At 41.1% G+C, this 25,696-nt stretch overlaps 2 protein-coding genes across 5 annotated transcripts in view; both read left to right on the top strand.

The window, feature by feature from the left end:
* CTSS (cathepsin S) overlaps window positions 1-15,897 on the top strand; it is a 39,384-nt gene extending 23,487 nt beyond the window's left edge. For both annotated transcript variants that reach the window (XM_011937808.1, XM_011937807.1), the window contains 2 exons: window positions 146-248; window positions 15,144-15,897. In XM_011937808.1, the coding sequence (XP_011793198.1) occupies window positions 146-248; window positions 15,144-15,243 (203 nt within the window). In that variant the 3' untranslated portion in view covers window positions 15,244-15,897. The remainder of the gene's footprint in view (window positions 1-145; window positions 249-15,143) is intronic.
* A 9,311-nt stretch (window positions 15,898-25,208) lies between these two features.
* Window positions 25,209-25,696, top strand: part of HORMAD1 (HORMA domain containing 1) — a 23,019-nt gene continuing 22,531 nt past the window's right edge. For 2 of the 3 annotated variants that reach the window (XM_011937809.1, XM_011937811.1), the window contains exon 1: window positions 25,209-25,287. The gene's annotated coding sequence lies outside the window, so the exon portion shown is untranslated. The remainder of the gene's footprint in view (window positions 25,288-25,696) is intronic. The other variant, XM_011937810.1, reaches the window with a different exon arrangement.

Raw genomic sequence — 25,696 nt, 5'->3', positions numbered from 1 at the left:
CCACCACGCCCGGCCATGTCCTTAACTTTTTAAATTAATCTTGCTATGTATTCAAAGCAGAATAATAAAAAGTAATACAGTTTTTAAATGCCCTTTATTATCCTTTAGTATTCACTCTTTTTTCCCACCCATAATTGATTCTCAGGTGTCTACTATGAACCATCCTGTACTCAGAATGTGAATCATGGTGTACTTGTGGTTGGCTATGGTGGTCTTAACGGAAAAGAATACTGGCTTGTGAAAAACAGGTAATATATTTACACTTTATATTTAATTGGAATCAGGAATTTGAGGGAGTTTCAGCAAATACTCTCATGATTTTGATGATGATTATTATGATCATGATATTGACAATGAACTTTATAGCTTCTTACAAAGTGACATTCTAAATTTCTCAGTGCCCCCATCTCTTCACTTACTATTCTGCCTTCATCACTTTGTTTTCATGGTTTATCTTCTGTACTATTTCTCTGATCATTCCTTCTCAGCCTCTCTTATGAAACTATTCCTCTGTTTAACCCAAAATTGTTGGTATTTCCCTGGGGCCCTATCCTCTGCCCATTCCTCTTCTTTTTTTTTCTTTTTTTTTTGAGACAGAGTCTCGCTCTGTCCCCCAGGCTGGAGTGCAGTGGCCAGATCTCAGCTCACTGCAAGCTCCACCTCCCGGGTTTACGCCATTCTCCTGCCTCAGCCTCCCGAGTAGCTGGGACTACAGGCGCCCACCACCTCGCCCGGCTAGTTTTTTGTATTTTTAGTAGAGACGGGGTTTCACCGTGTTAGCCAGGATGGTCCTCTTCTTATTTTATTTTTTCTTGGGTGCCATAATTCCACTTGTAGGACTCTAGCTATAACCTTTATATGCCAATAGCTTTTGAATCTCTAGCTCTAGTTCTGACATCTTCCCAGAACTTCAGACTTATCTGGACACACCCACTTACACATATCTTAGTCTCTCCAAACTCAATACATCCAAATAATTCAGTACTCTCTCCCCCATACTGTTCCTCCTTCAGAATTTCCCACATCAATAAAGAGCCACACAACACAGTCACCCAGTAAGATATGATAGATTCATCTGAGACCTTCCCAAGTCCGACCAAGCAACCAATTAGTCAAAGCAATTTTACCTCATCTGTGTCCTTGATTCTGTCCCTTCTCTGTTTCTTCTATTACGGCTCTAGTTCAGGCATCTCTGGTGTGGACTATTGCTGTCCCCTTCTAACTGGTCTCCTTTACTCTCTGTTTTCTTCCCCTTTACCCTCAAATCCATCTTTCATACAGCTGCCAAACTTATTTGTCTAAAATATGAACGGATCTGGGCTTATAACTCTTCTACTGAGTTTCATGCAGTGTAAAATTAATGTTCCCTGACAGAGGACAAGTCCTGTAGGCCGTGCTCCCTTCCTTGCCAGCCTCACCTCCTGGCATTCGTTGCCTCCTATTTTCACTCTGGTTATATTGCGCCATCCACAGTTGTAGTTCCCATACATTTCACTTTATCTGTAATACCTTCCTTCCTCTCTCGGTTTGTGTTCCCTCTGCCTAGAATATCCTGTCTTCTCTTTTGGTTTACTTCTCCTTTTCTTCAGAAGCAGCTCAGGCACAATCTATTCCAGAAAGTCTTTCCTGAATCCTTGGGATGAGCAAAATGTCTTTTTTCTATGCTGCCAAAATGTCCTATACATACTGGATCACAGCATTTTAGGCATTATATTTAAATTGTATTTTTACTTGTCTGTCACTCCAATGTTCTGTACGTGCCTTTGGGGAGAGATTATGTCTTGTCTTCGTATCCGCAGCACAGACTAACTGGGTGGCACCGAAAGGCCCCTCAATATATGTGTTGAACTGACATCTCTATCATAAGCAAAAGGAACATAACTTCTAGAGGGAAAAAAGGGAGGATATATGATGAAGAGTTGAGACTTTGGGGCACACCTGGAGTTTCTCTTTGTGTTAGTTTGCTATGGCTGCCATGACAAAGTGCCACAAACTGAGCAGCTTAAATAACAGAAATTTATATCTCCCAGTTCTGGAGGCTGGAAGTCTAAGATCAAGGTGTTACTAGCTTCTCACGCTGTGAGGAAGAAAATATTCGTGGACACAGGAAAAAAAATTACTGTATGATCTTACTTATATGTGGGATCTGAAAAAGTCAAACTTACAGAAACAGACAGTAGAATAATGGCTGGCAGGGACTGGAGGCTGGGTAAATGAGGAGATGTTGATCAAAGAGTGTAAACTTTCAGGTATAAGATGAACAGGTTCTGGGAATCAAAGGTACAGCCCGGGTGGAGATGGATGCATTATTTCATTTGATTATGGCAATCATTGTACAATGTGCACGTACATCAAGTCATCACACTGTACACCTTGAGTTTATACAATCTGTGTCAATTAAATATGTTCTTTTAATTAAAAAAAAATGTTTGATGCCTCTCCCCTAGCTTCTGAAAGTTTGCTGGTGATCTTGGACTTTCCTCGGCCTTTAGAACCATCCCCCTGACCTCTGCCTTCATTTTCACATGACATTCTGCCTGTATGCATTTCTGTATCTATTCATAATTTTACTTTCTTACCCTTCTTGAGACAGGGTCTCACTCTGTCACCCAGGCTGGAGTGCAGTGGGGTGATCAATGTTCACTGCAGCCTCAAACTCCTGGGCTCAAGCAATCCTCCCACATCATCCACCAAAGTAGCTGGCACTACAGGCATGCACCACCGCACCAGGCGAATTTTAATTTCTATTTGTAGAGACAGGATCTCTCTATGTTTCCTAGACTGGTCTCAAACTCCTGGGTTCAAGTGATCTTCCTGCTTTGGTCTCCCAGAGCACTGGGATTATAAGTGTGAGCCACCGTGCCTAGCCAATTTTCCCTTTTCATGAGCATCGTTCATGTTGGATTAGGACCCACCCTAATGACCTCATCTTAATTTAATTAATTATGTCTACATCAACCTCATCTCTCAATAAGTTCACATTCTGAGGTACTGGAGGTTAGGATTCCAACATGAATTTTGCGGGGACACAATGCAACCCATAACACCCCTCAAATCTTTACTTGGAGTACTTAGTCTACAAATCAAACAAAAGGTGCTTTCCTACCCTTTTCCCATTGTGGCACACATAGAAGATGATGATATTTGTATGGCCAACTGGGAAAGTAGCTGAGGGGATCAATATCTTGGCTCATTGATAACCTATTCACGGCACTGGTCAGCTTGGGTGTAGACCAGTGATAGCTTTTTAAAATGAAACCATTTCCCTCATATCTTATTGATTCTCTAAGGAACTCCCTACAGCAGGTGTTCTAAATTCTCTCCTGAAGCTGCTCTTGAAGATCATCTATATCTTTTAGTGTTGAAATTCAAAGCTGCTTCTCTTCACTCATTCATTCAGCGAGCACTTACTAGGCATCTACAACGTGATTGGCATTATCTAGGCCCTGGAGATACAAAAAATAGTAAGAAACCATCCTGTCCTAAAGGCACTCACAATTTAACATGAAAAAATATATATATTATATATATACATAATATATAATATACATTAGATATAATTTGTATTATAGATACATACATCTATAATGCATATAGAATACATATATAATATATAATATTTGATTATGGCAATTATGTCTAGGGTTGATGTAGACATAATACATACATATATACATACATATATAATATACAATATATACATACATATTATATATTATATATACATACATAATATATTATATATTACATATACATACATTATATATTACATACATATTATGTGATATATATTTTGTGTACATACATGTTATATAATATATAATGTGTACATACATATAAATCTCTCTATCTATATGTAGAGAGAGAGGCTGCAGTAAACATTGATCACCCCACTGCACTCCAGCCTGGGTGACAGACTGTACTCCAGCCTGTCTCAAAAAGGGGAAAAAAGTAAAATTATGAAGAGAGACAGAAATTCATGCATATATATATATTTTTTTCTTTTCTTTTTTTGAGACAGAGTCTCACTCTGTTGCCCAGGCTGGAGTGCAATGGTGCAATCTCGGCTCACTGTAGCCTCTGCCTGCCAGGTTCCAGCGATTCTCCTGCCTTAGCCTCCTTGGTAGCTGGGATTACAGGCGCTTGCCACCACGCTGGCTAATTTTTGTATTTTTAGTAGAGATAGGGTTTCGCCATGTTGGCCAGGCTGGTCTCAAACTCCCAACCTAAGGTGATACACCCACCTCGGCCTCCCAAAGTGCTGGGATTACAGGTGTGAGCCACCGCGCCCAGCCTAAATATATTTTTAAATGATACAACAAACACATCGTGGTATAATGATACGTGTCTAAATGGCTATGGGACTATTGAGGAGGAAATGCCTAACAGTCTAAACCTCCACAGGGAAGACACTATTTGCATCAAGTTTTCAGACGTATGGAATTATTCACGTATTGGAGGAAGAAAGTGCATTAGAGGTTGGAAAGTTGCTCAACGACCCAGAAAACATATGCAATGGCACATTTCTCACTATCTTGATTCATTTTGTTACATCAGCTTTAGCCTCATATCTTACATTATTTTATCCACCTGTCTGTTACATGAGTTTGCTATATCAAAGCAAACTCATCTGCTCCTTCAGTTTCAACTATTGCCATTATGTAGATGATCCCCAGTTCATAATCTCTGAAAATGACCTCCTAACTAAGTGACAGACTTCCTTGTCCAACTTCCAATTTGGCAGCTCTACTTGAAAAATCCAAACTCCCCACCTACATCACTCTACTACCAACATATACAAACACTCATACTCAATAAGTTTACAATGTTCTTCTCTTCCTTTCATCGCTCATCCCTGAAAAGGATTTTAGAACAAGCTCAAGGGAAAACTATTCCCTGTTTTGGGTAATATATTACCATCTTCAGATTATTAAAGCCTAAGCATCATCTTGGCCTTCTCCTTTTTCCCCTTCAACCCACACAGCCCTATCCATTTGGCCTCTGAATCATATTTTATATGAATTTTCTCTTTGCCATTCCCAATGGCCCTGCTGTAATTCAGATTCTATTCCAGCCATCTATAGAGGTATCTTCTTAAATTATAGATCATGTCAACTCCTGCTCAAAAATTCTAAATAGTTCACCATTGTCTAAAAATGAAGTCCAAACTCCTGGCCAGGCATTCCAGGTACTCCACTATCTAGTTTTTAACATAATCTTAGACATTTCTTCCACTATATTTTCATATACCCACAGTCATACTCTGGCCACAGTGAACTACTTATTCATCATTCCCTAAGTTTACAGATACATCCCTACCTCTGTTTCTTTATATATGCTGCTTCATCTTTCTGAAATGCCTGTGAAGCCCAATGCTGTCTACAGAAATACCACCCGTCTTGGTGATGGACATTCTTATACAGTTTGATGGGAAAGTAAGCTGTATTTATTCTTTTTTTTGGGGGGGGGACGGAGTCACTCTGTCACCAGGCTGGAGTGCAGTGGCATGATCTCAGCTCACTGCAACCTCCGCCTTTCAGATTCAAGTGATTCTTCTGCCTCAGTCTCCTGAGTAGCTGGGACTACAGGCACGTGCCACCACACCCAGCTAATTTTTGTATTTTTAGTAGAGATGGGGTTTCACCATGTTGGATGGAGTTTCACCATGTTGGCTAGGATGGTCTCAATCTCTTGACCTCGTGATCTTCCCACCTTGGTCTCCCAAAGTGCTGGGATTATAGGCGTGAGCCACCGCACCTTGCCTATTCTCTTTCTTGAAAGCAATTTGACGATATGATAAAGAACTTTTTAAATGTTCATATTCTTCCCCCACCTTGTTTTTGTTTTTTGTTTTTTGTTTTTTGTTTTGAGACAGAGTCTCGCTCTGTCACCCAAGCTGGAGTGCAGTGGCACGATTTTGGTTCACTGCAACCTCTGCCTCCCAGGTTCAAGCGATTCTCCTACCTCAGTCTCCCGCGTAGCTGGGATTACAGGCACCCACCAACACGCCTGGCTAATTTTTGTATTTTTAGTAGAGATAGGGTTTCACCATGTTGGTCAGGCTGGTCTCCAACTCCTGATCTTGGGTGATCTGCCTCCTTGGCCTCCCAAAGTGCTAGGATTACAGGCGCAAGCCGCTGCGCCCAGCCAGTGCCCCATTACTTTTTTTTCTTGGAATCTATATGAAGAAAATAATCCTAAATATGGGAAAACTTTCATACCCAACTTGGGTGAATTGTAGCATTATTCTTTTTTTTTTTTTTTTTTGAGGCGGAGTCTCGCTCTGTCGCCCGGACTGGAGTGCAGTGGCCGGATCTCAGCTCACTGCAAGCTCCGCCTCCCGGGTTTACGCCATTCTCCTGCCTCAGCCTCCGGAGTAGCTGGGACTACAGGCGCCCGCCACCTCGCCCGGCTAGTTTTTGTATTTTTAGTAGAGACGGGGTTTCACCGTGTTAGCCAGGATGGTCTCGATCTCCTGACCTCGTGATCCGCCCGTCTCGGCCTCCCAAAGTGCTGGGATTACAGGCTTGAGCCACCGCGCCCGGCCAGCATTATTCTTTAATAGTAAAAACTAGTAAGTAGCCAAAAATGCCTAACAATAGGTATATGATTAAATAAATTATGACATAATCAACTCCATGCATTAGAATTATTCAGACTATTATTAATAACCTAATAAAATACTTGGGATATATATTTAAATGAAAAAAGATACACATAAATATAAAATTTATATGTAGTATAAATATTAGCTGAATGTGGTAAGCTCATGCTTATAACTCTAGAGCTTTGGGAGGCCAAGGCAGGAGGATCACTTGAGGCCAGGAGTTTAAGGCCAGCTTGAGCAACATAGGGAGACCCAGTCTCTACAAACAAATTTTAAAAATTAGCTGGGCATGGTGGCATGTGCCTGTAATATCAACTACTCGAGAGGCTGAGGTAGGAGGATTTTTTGAGCCCAGGAGTTTAGGGCTACAGTGAGCCATGATCACACCACCGCCCTCTAGCCTAGGTGACAGAGCAGGACCCTATCTCAAAAAAAAAAAAAAAAAAAATTAAGTTAAACATAGTATGTCCAACCAGGCTTAGTGGCTCATGCTTGTAATCCCAGCACTTTGGGAGGCTGAACTGGGAGGATCTCTTGAGCCCAGGGGTTCAAGACCAACCTGGGGAACATAGACCCCATCTCTGTACAAAAATAAGCCAGGCATGGTGACACACACCTGTGGTCCCAGCTACTTGGGAGACTGAGGTGGGAAGATCACTTGAGCCCATGAAGTTGAGGCCACTGTGAGTGAGCGATGATCACATCACTCAACTCCAGCTTCATTGACAGAATGAGATCCTATCTCAAAATAAAAGGAGGGAGGCCGGGCACGGTGGCTCACACCTGTAATCCCAGCACTTTGGGAGGCCGAGGCAGGCAGATCACGAGGTCAGGAGACCAAGACCATCCTGGCTAACACGGTGAAACCCTGTCTCTACTAAAAATACAAAAAAAAATTAGCCGGGCATGGTGGCACATGCCTGTAGTCCCAGCTACTCGGGAGGCTGAGGCAGGAGAATGGCATGAACCTGGGAGGCGGAGCTTGCAGTGAGCCAAGATTGCGCCACTGCGCTCCACACTCCAGCCTGGGTGACAGAGCGAGGCTCCATCTTAAAAAAAAAAAAAAAAAAAAAAAGGAAGAAAAAAAGAAAAGGTATTAATTTTAAAATGAAAAAAAAAAGTCATTACAAATCCTATTCATTTTTAAATCCTGCCTCAAATACTCTTTCATATCCCATTCTCTTAGAATTGTTTCTCTATTTCCTAAGCTTTGGCAATGCTTTATGAATTCTATTATAGTATTTTACACATATCCCTCGTGTTATAGCTATTTGTGCAAACCATGCTCTATTCACTAAAATGTAAACTTCTTCAAGGTAGGATAGTCTTTTGTTCATTTTTGTATCTTCGTTCAGACACTGATTCAACAAACATATATTGAGTACCTACCATGTGCCAAGCTAGGAACTAGCAATTGGAAATGAAAAATGCAGCTTTTCTACCATCCCTCAAGGTACTCCTAGTCTAACGGAGTAAAGGAAACAGGCAGGTGCATGTATACTCCGTTTCAACTCAATGTGATAAATGCTAAAATAGAGGTGGCATAGGTTGCACTGGAGGCATAGAAGAACTTTGGCAGGTGATTTAACTTCTTTAACTTTTACTTTCATCACCCTTCTTACAGTGAAAGAGAGTTAGGGCCTTGCTCTGGATTAGGTTTTGGCTTAAGGGAATGTTGTGGCTGCTTTGCTCTTTTATCTAGACCACTCAAATCGTATCAGTGGTAAGGCCAGTTCACTTTCTTCCTTTTCTTTTTTTTCTTCCTTTTCTTTTCTTTTTCTTCATTCTTTCTTTCTTTTTCTTTTCTTTTTTTTTTTTTGTTGTTGTTGTTGTTTGTTTGTTGTTGTTGAGAGTCTCACTCTGTCACCCAGGCTGGAGTGCAGTGGCACAATCTCAGCTCACTGCAACCTCCACCTCCCAGGCTCAAGCAATCCTCCCACTTCAGCCCTCCAAGTAGCTGGGACTACAGGCACGTGCCACCAGGCACAGGTAATCTCTGTATTTTTAGCATGTTGCCCAGGCTAGTCTTGATCTCCTGAGCTCAAGTTATCTACCCGCCTCAGCTTCCCAAAGTGCTGGGATTACAGGCATGAGCCACTGCACCTGGCCCGTTGTGTTGCTTTCTTATCATTCATGTGTTCACTGGAGTAGCATTTTAATTTCCTCCAAGAACTTTCCTTTTGCATTCACAACATGGCTAACTGGTTCAAGAGGTCTAGCTTTCAGCCTACCTTGGCTTTCACAAAGCATAATCATTTCTAGCTTTGATGTAAAATGAGAGATGTATAACTCTTCCTTTCACTTGAACACTTAGAAGCCACTGAAAGGTTGTTTTTTGTTTGTTTGTTTGTTTGTTTTGTTTTTTGAGACAGAGTCTTCCTCTGTTGCCCAGGCTGGAGTACAGTGGCGCAATCTCGGCTCACTGAAACCTCTGCCTCCCAGGTTCTAAGCGATTCTCCTGCCTCAGCCTCTGGAGTAGCTGGGATTACAGGCGCGCACCACCAGGCCTGGCTAATTCTGTATTTTTAGTAGAGACGGGGTTTCGCCATGTTGGCCAGGCTGGTCTCGAACTCTTGTCCTCAGGTGATCCACCCGCCCTGGTCTCTCAAAGTGCTGGGATTACAAGCGTGAGCCACCATGCCCCGCCCGTTGTAAGGTTACTAATTGGCCTAATTTCAATATCATTGTGTCTCAGGGAAGAGGGAGGCCAAAGAAGAGAGATGGGGGAAGTGTCAGTTAGTGGAGCAGTCAGAACACACACCACTTATCAATTAAGTTCACCATCTTATATGCGTGTGGCTCATGGCACCCCAAGACAATTACAATAGTAACATTAAAGATCACTGGTCCCAGCCTGGGCAACATAGCAAGACTCTGTCTCTACAGATAGTTGTTTTTTTTTAATTACCCGGGCATGGTGGTGCATATCTGTGGTCCCAGCTTCTTGGGAGGTTGAGGCTGCAGTGAGCTGTGATTGTGCCACTGCACTCCAGCCTGGATGACAGAGTGAGACCCTGTCTCAACAATTTTTTAAAAAATCACTGATCACAGATCACCATAACAGATTTGGTAATAATGAAAACTGTTGAACTATTGTGAGAAATGCCAAAATATGACACAGGGACACGAAGTGAGCACAGGCTATTGGAAACATTGTGCCAATAGACTTGCTCCATGCAGGGTTACCACAAATCTTCAATTTGTAAAAAATGCAAAATTTGCAATGCACAATAAAGCGAAGCACAATAAAACAAGATATGCCTGCACTTCTCAATACCTCTACTGTTACCATTAGAGTTCAGGCCACCATCTATCTCCTGGTATATTGCAATAATCTTGTAACTGGTAGCTGCTTCCCTCTTGTTTGCTTGCAGTCAATCCTCTATACATTAACCAGAGTTATCTTTTTAAAGCATAAAGTAGATTATGTTACCCTTCTACCCCAAACCCTCTAATGGCTTTCCTTCCTGCTCAGAATAAAACCCATGACCTGTAAAGCATGATATTATCTGGCCTTAGCCTGCCTCTCCAACCACCTCTCCAACTACTCTCCCCTCTCTCATTCAGCTCCTGGCACATTAGCCTTTTTGCTATTTCTTGACACACCATGCTTATTTCTAGCTCTTTATCCAGGTCTTTGCCTCACTTGCATCTTTGCTCAAACATCCACTCAGCGAAGCTTTTCCCGACCATTCTGCCTCAAATTGAGCCCTGTCTCCTAACATTCTGTATCCCTTATCCTGCTTTATTTTTCTTTATTGTACCTATCATATTATATCATCAAGTATTTCTTTGTTTACTGTATGTTTCTCCTCTAGAACCTAGGCTTTAGAAAGACTTTGTCTCTGTAATCCTAATGCCTAGAAGAGTGTCTGGCACAGCCTAAGAAACCCAGGACTTCAGTCTATTACAAAGGAAACTGGCATTGATCAACTTTCCCACTTTGCTAAGGGCTACGAGGCTTTCTGAGACATAGGACTTTCTTTTTAAAAACAGGACAGTCCCAGGCAAACTGGGACTGGTGATCACCCTAGAAGAAGGCTATATATATTTTTTAAAGTAGACGGACTCGGCCCGGCTAGGTGGCTCATGCCTGTAATCCCAGCACTTTGGGAGGCCGAGGTGGGAGGATCACCTGAGGTTGGGAGTTCGAGACCAGCCTGGCCAACATGGAGAAACTCCATCTCTACTAAAAATACAAAATTATCCGGGCATAGTGGCACATGCCTGTAATCCCAGCTACTGAGGAGGCTGAGGCAGGAGAATCACTTGAACCTGGGAGGTGGAGGTTGCGGTGAGCCTGGGCTGTGCCACTGTACTCCAGCCTGGGCAACAAGAGTGAAACTCCATCTCAAATAAAAAGTAGATGTACTCTACTTGAGTCCAATCAGATGTACTCATACCTGGATAATAATAAAAATAGCTACCTTCACTTAGTAAGCATTGGCTATATACCAAATATTGTGTGAATACTTTAAATACATTTTCTAATTTAATTTTTAAAATACTCTTATGAGATAGGCATTTAGTTAACAAACTTACCTAAAGTTGAACAGTTTGAGTGAAAGAGCTATAGAATTAATAAAAAAATATACAACTTGATAAGTACCAAAATGAACATTTGGAGCAGACTTTGTATAATTCTGAAGGCAAGACTTTGTCCTCAGATACTTTATTTAGCTTAAGAATTTTTTTTTTAATTAGTTTCATTGTTTAAGGGAAGTTAGCAGGACTCAGTCAAAAAGAAGTCTGGGATCTTTTGAAAAATTGGGGGCAATTGATCTTGGTTGGTAAAACTGAGAAAAGCAAATTATCTAGATGTTGAATGGGGTCTGGGATTCCTTGGTCTCACGGACTGAATTCATACTGCTAGTAACTAGACCCTCAATTCAATCTTCATACTAGATCTCAGGTCCAAACTCAGTTCATCTAAAATGATTTATTTTGCCTATTATTTAAGGCAGTGACCATAGTAAGATATAAATTACATGAGATCCTAGATGTACTGGTCTCAATTTCATTCCCCTTATGATTTCACTCATAGAGATAACTGTAGGGATAGGCATAGTATAAAAGTTAGAGTGGACTTTGGAATAAAATAATCCTATATTTGAACTCTGGCTTCACAATTTACTATCTATGTGACTTGTGGCAAGCCACTTTACCACTCTGCCCTTCTGTTTTTTTCTTTAGTAAAAGAAGATAATACTCACCTCACATGATGATGATTAAATTAGATAATTTATGTTAATCTGTTTGGCACAGAGTAAATGCTAAATAAGTGGTGTCTATTAATATCAATAATAGCCTGGCCAGATTATTGTTATTGCTTTTGCTTATTAAACTAGATATTAAAAGAGCATTGCTGCAGCCTGGGCAACATAGTGAGACCTCTTCTCTACTAAAAACAAAAAATTGGCCGAGCATGGTGGTATGCACCTGTGGTCCTAGCTACTGGGAAGGCTGAGGCAGGAGGATTGCTTGAGCACAGGAGGTTGAAGCTGCAGTGAGCTGTGATTGCACCACCACACTCCAACAGAGCAACATGGTGAGACTCTGTCAAAAACAAACAAACAAAAAAACCCACTACAGCCATTGGTTGATTAGAGGTGATGATGGAGTTTGAATTTTATTGTAAAGGCATGGAGAGCCACCAAAAATTTCTAAGCAGTGGAGTGGCAATTAAGTGAAGGGAAGCAAAGAAAGGAACTCATGAAAATGTTTGAGAAGGACTGACCAGAGAGAGATAAGAAAATCAGAACAGGCCGGGCGCGGTGGCTCAAGCCTGTCATCCCAGCACTTTGGGAGGCGGAGGCGGGCGGATCACGAGGTCAGGAGATCAAGACCATCCTGGCTAACATGGTGAAACCCCGTCTCTACTAAAATATACAAAAAACTAGCTGGGCGAGGTGGCGGCGCCTGTGGTCCCAGCTACTCGGGAGGCTGAGGCAGGAGAATGGCGGGAGTCCGGGGGGCGGAGCTTGCAGTGAGCTGAGATCCGGCCACTGCACTCCAGCCTGGGCAACAGAGCGAGACTCCGTCTCAAAAAAAAAAAAGAAAAGAAAAGAAAAAAAGAAAATCAGAACATAGTAGTGTCTTAAAGCCAAGAGACCAGTAAGGTGGTACATTTAACTGTGTTAAATGGTACAGAGAGAAAAAAATAGGACCTGCAAAAGGTCCACTGAGGGCTGATACATAGAATATTTAAGGCCTCTTAAAGCACAGTCCTTTTAAACGGTGTTATTTGTCTTCCAACAATAAACCAGCATTTCTTAGGTTCTCCACTGCATGCAAAAATCACAACCTTTGAGTCCCTGAGCCAAAATTTGTAACAGCTTCCCTTTGCCTTTGTAATTGAAGTACGTGTTCCTCCATGGGCTGTTCTAAGCTGTTCACAACATGACCCCAAACCAGCTTTCTATCCTCTTTTTCCACTGTTCTACTAAAGATATCCAGTTTTCCTTTCAACTAAATTTCTTACTGCTCTCCAGACACACTAAGCATTTTCTCAATTTCACACTTTTATTTGTATCCTAGAGCACTTAATGAATTTTGCCTTGTATGATATTTATATACCTACCACTACAAAATCTCAGAATGATAAAGAGCTTCAGAAATCATTCCTCTTACAAGGATTTTCTAAGTTTTTTCATCAGTCTTGTAAAGTAAGAAGAATAAGAATATTTTGGTGACTTTTTCATTAATCTAAATTTATTTACTCAAAAGCCTATCCTTAAAATAGAGATTATGTCTTTGGAATTTTTGCTTTTGGTGTTAAAATGTATTTTCTTTTACAACATAATGGTGACAGTAAGTAGTATGGTTTTTATTTATTTTCTTTTTTTGAGACAATCTCACTCTGTTGCCCAGGCTGGAGTACACAGGTGCAATCTTGGCTTCCTGCAACCTCCGCCTTGCCTCCCAGGTTCAACCGATTCTCATACCTCAGCCTCTCCAGTAGCTGGGACTACAGGCTCATGCTACCATGCCCAGCTAATTTTTGTATTTTCAGTAGAGACAGGGTTTCACCACGTTGGCCAGACTGGTCTCAAACTCCAGACTTCAAATGATCTGCCCGTCTCTGCCTCCCAAAGTGCTAGGATTACAGGCATGAACCACCGTGCCTGGCCAATAGTATACTTTTTTAAAAAGATGTCCATACAGCCGGGCGTGGTGGCTCACACCTGTAATCCCGGCTCTTTGGGAGGCCAAGGTGGGTGAATCACTTGAGGTCAGGAGTTGGAGACCAGCCTGACCAACATGAAGAAACCCCGTCTCTACTAAAAATACAAAATTAGCCATCGTGGTGGCACATGCCAGGAGTAGTAGTCCTAGCTACTCAGGAGGCTGAGGCAGGAGAATCACTTGAACCCGGGAGGCCGAGGCTGCAGTGAGCTGAGATTGCACCATTGTACTCCAGTCTGGGCAACTAAGAGCGAAACTTCATCTGCAAGAAAAAAAAAAAAAAAGTGTCTATACATGCTAATTTAAAAATTGATAACTGTATATCGATCTGTAAAAACCTTTTGAACTCCTCTAAGTCCATGAAATCAAAAAGTAAAACACTGATCTACTCGAACCCTAATCCGACCCATGATTTCTCTCTGCAACATCGCTAGCAATTCGCCTCCGCTTGCTTGAACACTTCCAGCGCCAGGTAGAAATATTCCTTTTTTTTTGTTTTGTTTTGCTTTGTTTTGTTTTGAGACAGGGTCAGGCTGGAGTGTCAGGAATGCAGCAGTGTAATCATAGCTCACTGTACTCTCAAACCCCTGGGCTCAAATGATCCTCCCACTTCAGCCTACAGAGTAGCTAAGGAATACAGGTACATGCCACTATGCTTGGCTAAAAAAAAAAAAAAAAAAAAAAAAATTGTAGAATCAGGGACTTGCTATTTTGCCCAGGCTGGTCTCAAACTCTGGCCTCAAACAATCCTTCCACTTCAGCCTCTCAAAGCACTTGGATTACAAGTGTGAGCCACCATGCCTGGTTCATTTTTCAGTAGCTTTAATTATAAGAAAGTCTTATCTCAGCTCCACTTCTAGATCAAAAACTCTTTCAGAGCTGCATTTTTGTTGTTGGCTTTAGAATTCCCTCCCCTATAGCTTTTTCATAGTAGTCACTCAAAAATATTTCTTAATTGGCATTCTCTAGAGGAATTTAAGTTTGATAGAAAATCATTACCCACGATACTGTTATAAAAAAATTTAGAAATACAGCCTTATAAAGGATACTAATACTCTTTCCTTAGAGAAGTCATATTTGCAAAGTAGGAGGATTAAAGGACTGGGATGGATCTTACTATATAGTTTTCCTTAGGTATTAAGTCTATTCATCAATATAGCACTAAAGCTTTCCAAACCATTATTTTGAATTGCCTGAAATCCCTGGAGAAACTATTATATTATTTCATTCTAATTTTGTTTTACAGTCTTTCACATATAATCACTTATAGGAGAAAAACAATGAGATAAAAAGTTATTAACATGATTTGATTGTATGCATTTGTAATTTTGTGTTATTTCTTTTTCTAAAGCTGGGGCCGCAACTTTGGTGAAGAAGGATATATTCGGATGGCAAGAAATAAAGGAAATCATTGTGGGATTGCTAGTTTCCCCTCTTACCCAGAAATCTAGAGAGGATCTCTTCTTTTTATAACAAATCAAGAAATATGAAGCACTTTCTCTTAACTTAATTTTTCCTGCTGTATCCAGAAGAAATAATTGTGTCATGATTAATGTGTATTTACTGTACTAATTAAAAAATATAGTTTGAGGCCGGGCACGGTGGCTCACGCCTATAATCTCATTACTTTGGGAGGCCAACGCAGGCATATCAACTTGAGGCCAGGAGTTAAAGACAGGCCTGGCTAACATGGTGAAACCCCGTCTCTACTAAAAATACAAAACATTAGCGGAGCGTAATAGTGCATGCCTATAATCCCAGCTACTTGGGAGGCTGAAGCACAAGATTCTTGAACCCAAGAGGTTGAGGCTGTGGTGAGCTGAGACCACACCACTGTACTCCAGCCTGGACAACAGAGTGGAGACTCTGTTTCAAAAAAACAGAAAAGATAATATAGTTTGATTCTTCGTTTTTTTTAAATTTGCAAATCTCAGGAAAAAGTTTGCTAAGTAAATTAGTAGTGTACTATAGATATAACTGTATAGAAATTGTTCAACCTAAAACAATCTGTCATTGTTCATACTCTTTGTCTTTTTAAGACACCTAATAGCCTTTTGTAACTTAATGGCTTAATAGTACTTAATAAATCTGCCATTTCAAATTTCTGTCATTGCCACATACCATTCCTATTCCTAGGCAACTATTAATAATCTATCCTGAGAATATTAAATGTGGTATTCTGGTGATGGGCTTTAGCAACTTTGATGGAAGAAAATATTAGGCTATAAATGTCCTAAGGGTTCAGATCGTATCTTTGCACATAAAAGGATTCAAAACGCCATGTGTAGCGGCTAATGCCTGTAATCCCATCACTTTGGGAAGCTGAGGTAGGAGGATAACCTTGAGTCCAGGATTTCAAGACCAGCCTGGGCAACATAGTGAGACCTTGTCTCCACAAAAAAAAAAAAAAAAGGAAACTATCTAGGAGTTTCCTTTTTCTAAAGCTGGGGCCACAACTTTGGTGAAGAAGGATATATTCGGATGGTGTGTGTGCCTGTGGTCCCTGCTGTGCAGATGTCTAAGATAAGAGGATCACATGAGCCTAGGAGGGTGGGAATGCAGTGAACTGTAATTGCACCACTACGCTCCAGCCTGGGTGACGGAGCAAGACCCTGTCTTAAAAAAAGAGGATTCAACACATATTTTTAAATTAAATCATGTTAAAGTAAACAAACGCATAAAAGACAAGTACTTTGAAAGAATTATTTTAATGATCAACAATTTAATGTATTAGTCCAAATTATTTTTACCTAGTGATCAACAATTTGACCAGGGCCTTTTTTTGGCAAATAACTGAGTCAACCAGAATAAAATAACCAATACTCCACTGCTCATATTTTTATCTAGTTCAGATGGATCTTCCTCACAACTGCTCTAGATTAGTAGATGCATCTAAGCAGGCAGCAGGAACTTTAAATTTTTTAAGTTCGTGCCTATGACATGAACAATGTGTGGGATAATGTCATTAATATATCCTAAATTGACCTAAACTAATTTCACTAACTCTGGCTCCTTCTCCATAAAGCACATTTTAAGGAACAAGAATTGTTAAATATAAAAACATACATAATACCATAATACATGGCTATCATCAAACGTGTATAGAATATTATAGTTAAAAAGTATTCAGTTGATTACTTTTCAGTTTTTTTTTTTTTTTGAGATGGAGTCTCACTCTGTTGCCCAGGCTGGAGTGCAGTGGCGCCATCTCAGTTCACTGCAACCTCTGCCTCCTGAGTTCAAGCAATTCTTCTGCCCCAGCCTTCCGAGTAGCTGGGATAATAGGCGTGTGCCACCACGCCCAGCTAATTTTTGTATTTTTAGTAGAGACAGCATTTTGCCATATTGGTCAGGCTGGTCTCAAACTCCTGACCTCAGGTGATCCACCCATCTCAGCCTCCCAAAGTGCTAGGATTACAGGCGTGAGCCACTGGACCCAGCCTACTTTTCAGTTTTAACATAACTTTTGTTTTATCCACAACTTTTCAGGTATTGAAAGTAGAACAAAAACATGGGTTCTTAGTCTTTAGCAATCTGATAAATCTTATGAATGCCTTCTCAGAATCATGTTTTTAAATGCATAAAATATGTAGGATTACAAAGGAATCTAATTATATCAAAATACAGTTATTAAAATGTTAAAAGATAAGTTTGTTATATACTAATATGCATGCGTCTTTATAAATGCATTAAATAAGAGTTAATATCTATCCTAAATTTGAAGTGGTGATGAGCATAATGAAAACAGATACAAAAAAGTAATGTGATATGAAAATATCTGAGTTTTCTTTTGATAATGAAGTATGGCTAATATTACTGTGGTTTTTGAACTATGTTCAGAATTGAAGAAAATCCTTTCAGTTTGAGGTTAGTGATGGGGTTCAGGACACCCTACACAAAATATAGCACCTTGACATATTGAATATTTTAAGCTGAAGGCATTTGAGGAAATTGCAGAAGCAGGAAGGTGACTCCGACCTTCTGCCTGCCCTTCTCCCTGGAAGCAGCCATAAAACCTGGGAATGATTTTCTGATCTTCCCCTGAAGTACATCATAAGACCCTCATGTAAGAGGTGCTCTCACGGCACCCAGAGAAAAGGAGCATCCTTACCTCCAAAAGCACAGGGACACAAAGAGGAATCTAAACAAACAGGCCTGCTCAGTTTCCCCCAGTTTATTAAATTTAGCTTGTTCACACTTTGCCCTATGACATTTCTCCATCACTGGCTGCTCTTCATCAAACCTACTATAAAAAACATTCAAGTTCAACTGTTTCTTTGGGCCTTTATTTCCTTATGGAGGCTCTCATGTCATGCAAAACTTACGTTAAATAAATGTGCATGCTTTTCTCTTGCTAATATCTCTTTTGTTGTAGGGATCTCAGCCCTAAACCTAGGATGCATAGAAGGAAAGATATGTTCTCCCCTACATTAGTAAAAATAAAACTGGAATTTTTTACCCATAAAAATTCGCAAATTCCCTGAATTCTATCCAAGAAGCCTTTGAGAGCTATGGCTCTCAAGTAAAGAATGCCTGAACTAAACAAGTAGAATAATGAAATATTTTTTTAAAATCTTCACTGTACGCCCAATATAAAGGGAAATTGTTAAAAATAAGTCATTTCAAACTTATAGAGATAAAAAATTATCTAAAAATATAAATTTAAAACAAAAACATTTAGGATTTATGGAATGATGGAAAAAATTCTGAAACAATTTTTAGACAGTAGTATGCAAGATGATTTGAAGAAAAAGTTTTAAAAGCCAGGTACAGTGGCTCACACCTGTAATCCCAGCACTTTGGGAGGCTGAGGTGGGAGGATCACTTGAGTCAGAATTTCCAGAGGCTGGTCTTGAACTCCTAGGCTCAAGTGATCTTCCTGCCTCTTGTTATGAGCACATAAAAAGATCTCCATCTCTACAAAAGATAAAAAAATTAGCCAGGTCTGGTGGTGCGTGCCTGTAGTCCCAGCTATTACAGGAAAGGCTGAGGTGGCAGGATCACTTGAACCCAGGAGACTGAGGCTGCAGGGAGCCATGATAGTGCCACTGCACTCCAGCCTGGGTGATCTTGTTTCAAAATAATTATATTGGCAAATAATAAAATAAATAAAATTTTAAAATGAGACAACCTAGGACGAGAGTGGTGGCTTATGCCTGTAATCCCAGCACTTTAGGAGGCCAAGGCGGGCAGATCACTTGAGGTCAGGAGTTGGAGACTAGCCTGGCCAACACAGTCTCTACTAAAAACACAAAATTTAGTGGGGCATGATGGTGGGCGCCTGTTATCCCAGCTACTTGGGAGGCTGAGACAGGAGAATTGCTTGAACCCAGGAGGCGGAGGTTGCAGTGAGCCAAGATCGTGCCATTGCACTCCAGCCTGGGCAACAAGAATGAAGTCCATCTCAAGAAAAAAAAGAGACAATCTAAAAGATATTCTAGTAGTCTATATGTGTGGTGATAAAACCCTAAACTACCTAAATGTATCATTTTCTGAAAACAGCAAAAAAATAAAAAATAAAACAAATCTGGGAACCATCACAGAGTAAAAGTTGACAGAATTTTAAACTATATAATAAAAGTAAGGAAATGGTGCTCACTTTGGCAGCACATACACTAAAATTTGAATGATACAGAGAAAATTAGCCAAAAAAATTGAAAAATTATATTTAAAAAAAGAAACAAGAAGATTTAAATATTCCAGAACTAGGCATCCATGAGACAATGCCATTAAAACATGTAACATAAATATGACAGATACTTAGTATTTCTTTTCTCTTTTTTTTTTCCCTTTCTTTTTTTTTTTTCTTTTTTTGAGACAGTCTCACTCTGTCACCCAGGCTGGAGTGCAGTGGTGCCATCACTGCTCACTGCAGCCTTGAACTCCTGGGCTTAAGCTATTTTCTCACCTCACACACCTTCCCCACCCCTCCAGTAGCTGGGACTAGAGGTGCAAGCCACCATTTCTGGCTTATTTGTGTGTGTGTGTGTAAAGATGGGAGTCTCAATATGTTGCCCAGGCTGCTCTCCAACTCCTGGCCTCAAGTGATCCTCCCACTTTGGTCTCCCAAAGTACTGGGATTACAGGCATAAGACTTACTATTTCTTTGAATCAAATTATTCTTTTCTGACTCTTCTCTTCTAGATGAGAATCTTGATGATGCTTCAAGTATGCATACTCTAAGTTACCAGAAAAACTATAAATCAGAACATGTAATAAAGGGGGCTGGGCATGGTGGCTCACGCCCGTAATCCCAGCATTTTGGGAGGCCAAGGCGGGCAGATCACCTGAGGTCAGAAGTTCGAGGCTAGCCTGGCCAACATGACAAAATGCTGCCTCTACTAAAAATACAAAAATTAGCCTGGTGTGGTGGTGGATGCCTGTAATCCCAGTTACTCTGGAGGCTGAGGCAGGAGAATTGCTTGAACCCAGGAAGGGGAGGTTGCAGTGAGCTGAGATTATGCCACTGCACTCCAGTCTGGGCGACAGAGCAAGGCTCTGTCTCAAAAGAAAATGAAAAAAAGTGAAAATAGGCCTGGCATAGTAGTTCATGCCTGAAACACTTTGGGAGGCTAAGGCGGGAATATCACTTGAGGCCAGTAGTTCAACATCAGTCTGCTCAACATAGCAAGACCCTGACTCTACAAAAAAATTAAAAAGTAGCCGAATGTTGTGGCACACACCTGCAGTCCTAGTTGTTACAGAGGCTGAGGCGGGAGGATTGCTTGAGCCCTGGAGCTTGAGGCCGCAGTGAGGTATGATTGCACCACTGCACTCCAGCCTGGGAGACTGAAAGAGACCCTGCCTCTAAAGAAAAAAACAGTGGCTGGGCACAGTGGCTCACGCCTATAATCCCAGCATTTTGGGAGTCCAAGGTGGGCAAATCACCTGAAGTCAGGAGCTCGAGACCAGTCTGGCTAACATGGTGAAATCCCATCTTTACTAAAAATACAAAAATTAGTTGGATGTAGTGGTACATGCCTGTAATCCCAGCTACTGGGGAGGCTGAGGCAGGAGAATTCCTTGAACCCGGGAGGTGGAGGTTGCAATGAGCCAAGATTATGCCACTGCACTCCAGCCTGGGCAAAAGAGTGAGACTCCATCTCAAAAACACACACACACACACACACAGACAAAACAGTGACTTAATTATAATTCAGAGTAATTATTAGACCAAGATTTTCACTATTTTTAATCCTGATCACAAGGTTCTAGTCTTCATTTCTCTCCTAGTTGAATGACTTTGGGCAAATCTTTTCACATCTAGGGTGGCTGTTTTCTCCTTTGTAATGAAGATACGTCAAAGTTTATGAATATAGGCTTATCTTGTTTTATTGTACTTTGCTTTACTGTGCTTTGCAGATATTGCTTTTTTTTTTTATTGTTTTTTTTACAAATTGCAGGTTTGTGGCAACCCAGCATCAAATAAGTCTGTCAGTGCTGTTTTCCCAACAGCATATGCTTACTTCATGTCTTTGTGTCACATTTTGGTCATTCTTGCAATATTTTAAACTTTTTCATTATTATTATTATCTGCTATGGTGATCTGTGATCAGTGATCTTTGATGTTACTATGATAATTGTCATAGGATGCCAAAAACCGCACCCATGTAAAATGGTGAATATAATCAATAAATGTTGTGTGTGTGTTCTAACGAGCTGCTCCATTTACTGGCTGTGTCCCCATCTCTCTTCCTCTCCTTGGATCTCCCTATTTTCTAAAACACAACAACATTTAAATTAGGTCAATTCATAACCCTACAATGTTGTCTGTGTGTTCAAGTGAAAGAAAGAGTTGCATGCCTCTCACTTAAAAGCTAGAAATGATTAAGCTTAGTGAAGAAGGCATGCCAAAAGCCAAGAGAGGCTGAAAGGCCTGTTGTGCCAAATAGTTGTGAATGTAAAGGGAAAGTTCTTGGAGGAAGTTGCAAGTGCTACTCCAGTGAACACATGAATGATAAGAAAGTGAAACAGCTTTATTGGTGATATGGAGAAAGTTTGAGTGGTCTGGATAGAAGATTGAGCCAGCCACTACATGCTTTTAAACCGAAGTCTAATCCAGAGCAAGGCCCTAACTCCTCAATTCTAGAAAGGCTGACAGAGATGCAGAAGCTGCAGAAGAAAAGTCTGAAGCTAGCAGATGTTGGTTCATGAGGTTTCAGGGATGAAGCCATTCTCCATAACACAAAAGTGCTGAGATCGTGCCACCGCAGTCCAGCCTGGGTGACAGAGTGAGACTCCGTCTCAAAAAAAAAAAGTGCAAGGTGGAGCAGCAAGTGCTGATGTGGAAGCTGCAAGTTATCCAGAAGATCTAGCTAAGATAACTGATGCAGGTGGCTATACTAAACAGCACATTTTCCATGTAGGTGAAACAGCTTTGTGGAAGAAGTTTCCACTGAAGACCTTCAGAGCTAGAGAAGAGAAATGAATGCCTTCAAAGCTTTAGAGGACAGGATGAATTTCTCACAAGAGGATAATGCAGCTGGTGACTTACATTTGAAGCCAGTGCTCCCTTAACATTCTGCAAATTCTAGGGCCATTAAGAATTATACTAAATCTACTCTGCCTGTGATCTATAAATGGAACAACAAAGCCTGGATGACACCACATCTGCTTAAAACATAGTTTTCTGGATATTTTAAGCCCACGATTGGGACCTACTGCTGCTTATAAAAAAGATTCCTTTCCTTTTTTTTTTTTTTGAGACGGAGTCTCGCTCTATCGCCCAGGCTGGAGTGCAGTGGCCGGATCTCAGCTCACTGCAAGCTCCGCCTCCAGGGTTTACGCTATTCTCCTGCCTCAGCCTCCCAAGTAGCTGGGACTACAGTAAAAAAAAATTCCTTTCAACATATTACTGCTCATTGTCAATGCACTTGGTCACTCAAGAGCTCTAATAGAGATGAACATGGAGATTAATGTTGTTTTCATGCCTACTAACAAAAAAACCATTCTGCAGCCCATGGATCAAGAAGTAATTTTGACTTTCAAGCCTTATAAGTTAAGAAGTACATTTTGTAAGGGCTGTAGCTGCCATAGTGATTCCTCTGATGGATGTAGGCAAAGAAAATTGAAAACCTTCTGGAAAGGAGTCACTATTCTTGATGGCATTAAGAATATTTGTGATTCATAGGAGGGGGTCAAAATATCAATATTAGCAGAAGTTTAGAATAAGTTTTTCCAATCCTCATGGATGACTTTGAGAAGTTCAAGACTGCTGTGGAGGAAGTAACTGCAGATGTGGAAATAGCAAGAGTACCAGAATTGGAAGTAGAACCTGAAGATGAGAAGATGGGACTGAACTGCTACAATCTCATGACAAAATTAGAACTGCTGAGGAATTGCTTCTTTTTTTTTTTTAGATGGTGTCTTGCTCTGTTGCCCAGGCTGGAGTGCAGTGGCATGATTCAGTTCACTGAAACCTCAGCCTCCTGGATTCAAGCAATTCTCCCACCTCAGCCTCCCTAGTAGCTGGGATTACAGGCGTGCTATCATGCCTGGTGAATTTTTGTATTTTTAGTAGAGATGGGGTTTCACCATATTGGCCAGGCTAGTCTCAAACTCCTGACTTTGTGATCCGCCCGCCTCAGCCTCCCAAAGTTCTGGGACTACAGGCGTGAGCCACCACCGCCGGCTGAATTGCTTCTTATGGATGATTGAGGAAAGTGATTTATTGCGATGGAATCTACTCCTGGTGAAGATGCTGTGAACAAGATTGAAATGGTAACAAAGGATTTAGAATGTTACATAAACTTTGTTGACAAAGTAGCAGCAGGGTTTGAGAGGATTGACTCCAATTCTGAAGGAATTTCTGCTGTGGGTAAAATGCTATCAAATAGCATCACATGCTACAGAGAAACCTTCTGTAAAAGGAAGAGTCAATCCATGTGAATGTCATTTTTGTCCTAATTTAAGAAATTGCCACAAACACCCCAACATGCAGCAAACAACTCCCTGATCAGTCAGCAGCCATTAACATCAAGGCAAGACCCTCCACCCACAAAAAGATGATTATTCAGATGATCATTAGCACTTTTTAGCAATAAAGTATTTTTAAAGTATGTGCGTTGTGTTTCTAGACATTATGCTCCTGCACACTCAATAGACTACAGTAAGCATAAGATATGTACAATAAATACATTAAGATATTAAGAGTGTAACCATAATTTTTTTTTTTTTTTTGAGACAAGAGTGTCACTTTGTCGCCCAGGCGGGAGTGCAGTGGCTCAAACAGGGCTCACTGCAACTGCAAACTCCTGGGTTCAAGGGATCCTCCTGCCTAAGTCTCCTGAGTAGCTGGGACTACAGGTGTGTGCCACTACCTCCGCCTAATTTTTTTATTTTTTGTAGAGGCAGGGTCTCACTTTGTTGCCCAAGCTTATCCCCAATTTCTGGTCTCAAGCAATCATCCCGCCTCAGCCTCCCAAAGTGCTGGGATTAGAGGCATGAACCACCACATCCAGCCAACATAACTTTTATACACATGGAAAACTAACAAATTTGTGTAATGTGCTTTATTGTGTTATTCGCTTTATTGGATGGTCTGGAACTGAACTTGCAATATCTCCAAGGTATGCCTGTAATTGAATGTTTACACTGGTAAGAAATGTATTTGGATATATAATAACCTGTAAACTAAGAAGCTTGTACTACTGAATAATCTCCAACTATTAATACCTACCCGTTCTGATCTTATTTTATTTCTAAAAGAGACAAATTACATTCAAAGCCATCCATTGTCCCCAATGACATAACGCAGTGGAAATAGCTAAGTAGAAGACTGCTAAAGCAACTGGTTTCCTGAAGACACAGGAGACTGGAAGGTGGGAGTGCAATTTGTAGTAGTTCCAATAACAAAATCAAAAGTCAGCCGGGTGTGGTGGCTCACACCTGTAATCCCAGCACTTTGGGAGGCCGAGGGAGGCAGGTCACCTGAGGTCAGGAGTTTGACACCAGCTTGGCTAACATGGCAAAACCCTCTCTCTACTAAAAATACAAAAATTAGCTGGGCGTGGTGATGGGCGCCTGTAATCCCAGCTACTTGGGAGGCTGAGGCAGGAGAATCGCCTGAACCCTGGAGGCAGAGGTTGCAGTGAGCCAAGATCATGCCACTGTACTCCAGCCTGAGCGACAAGAGCAAACCTCCATCGAGAGAGAGAGAGAGAGAGAGAGAAACAGAAAGAAAGAAAGAAAAGAAAGAAAATCAAAAGTCAGAAAACAATCAGAAATTCAGTAACCGCACATGCAGTTACTTTAAACTTCCCCCTTCTGTCTGATGTCTCCCTGCCTGAGACGTGGCGCTGAGCCTTCCCGTGTCTGAGGCTCCCAGTGCGCCTTGCGCTGCGCTTTGGCGGGAAAGGTGACCTCAACCGGGGGTCAAAAAGTCACTGTCGCGCCCCAGCGGGTGACCGTTGAAAGAAAGCGCATGCGCATCGGGCAGAGCGCGTGCAGCCTCTTGCAGCTCTTCTGGTCTCCGGTGCCCGCCCCTCAGACGTAATGTAATATATATTAGTGTGTATATATGTGTGTGTGCGCGTATATTTTACTTTTTAATCTCTTTTTCTGTCAGCTTCCCCCTACTTTTAAGTTTCTTAAGGTCTTAGTGGTAAAACATTTGCGGGAAAAATGTATACCCACTTACTTGTCAACAGAGGTTCTTGAGATCGGGTGAGTACGGACGGCGAATTCAGGATTTGTCAGAATAAATTTAAACGTTTAACGTAAATAGGTTCTTCCATGAAGTTTGCCTCTTCAGTAAACTCTTCAAGCTGAATTATCTGATTAAGAAAAGTGAAATTGGGGCCGGACACGGTGGTTCACGCCTGTAATCCCTCCAAATTGGGCGGCTGAGGCCGGAGGATCGTTTGAGACCAGCCTGACCAACATGGCGAAACCCCGTCTCTACTA

The sequence above is a fragment of the Colobus angolensis genome, unplaced genomic scaffold (genome assembly GCF_000951035.1).
Source record: "Colobus angolensis palliatus isolate OR3802 unplaced genomic scaffold, Cang.pa_1.0 Scaffold169, whole genome shotgun sequence".
In the NCBI taxonomy this organism is placed as follows: domain Eukaryota; kingdom Metazoa; phylum Chordata; class Mammalia; order Primates; family Cercopithecidae; genus Colobus; species Colobus angolensis.
Note: the sequence above shows the minus strand (reverse complement) of the source record. Positions and strands in the feature narration are given on the sequence as shown.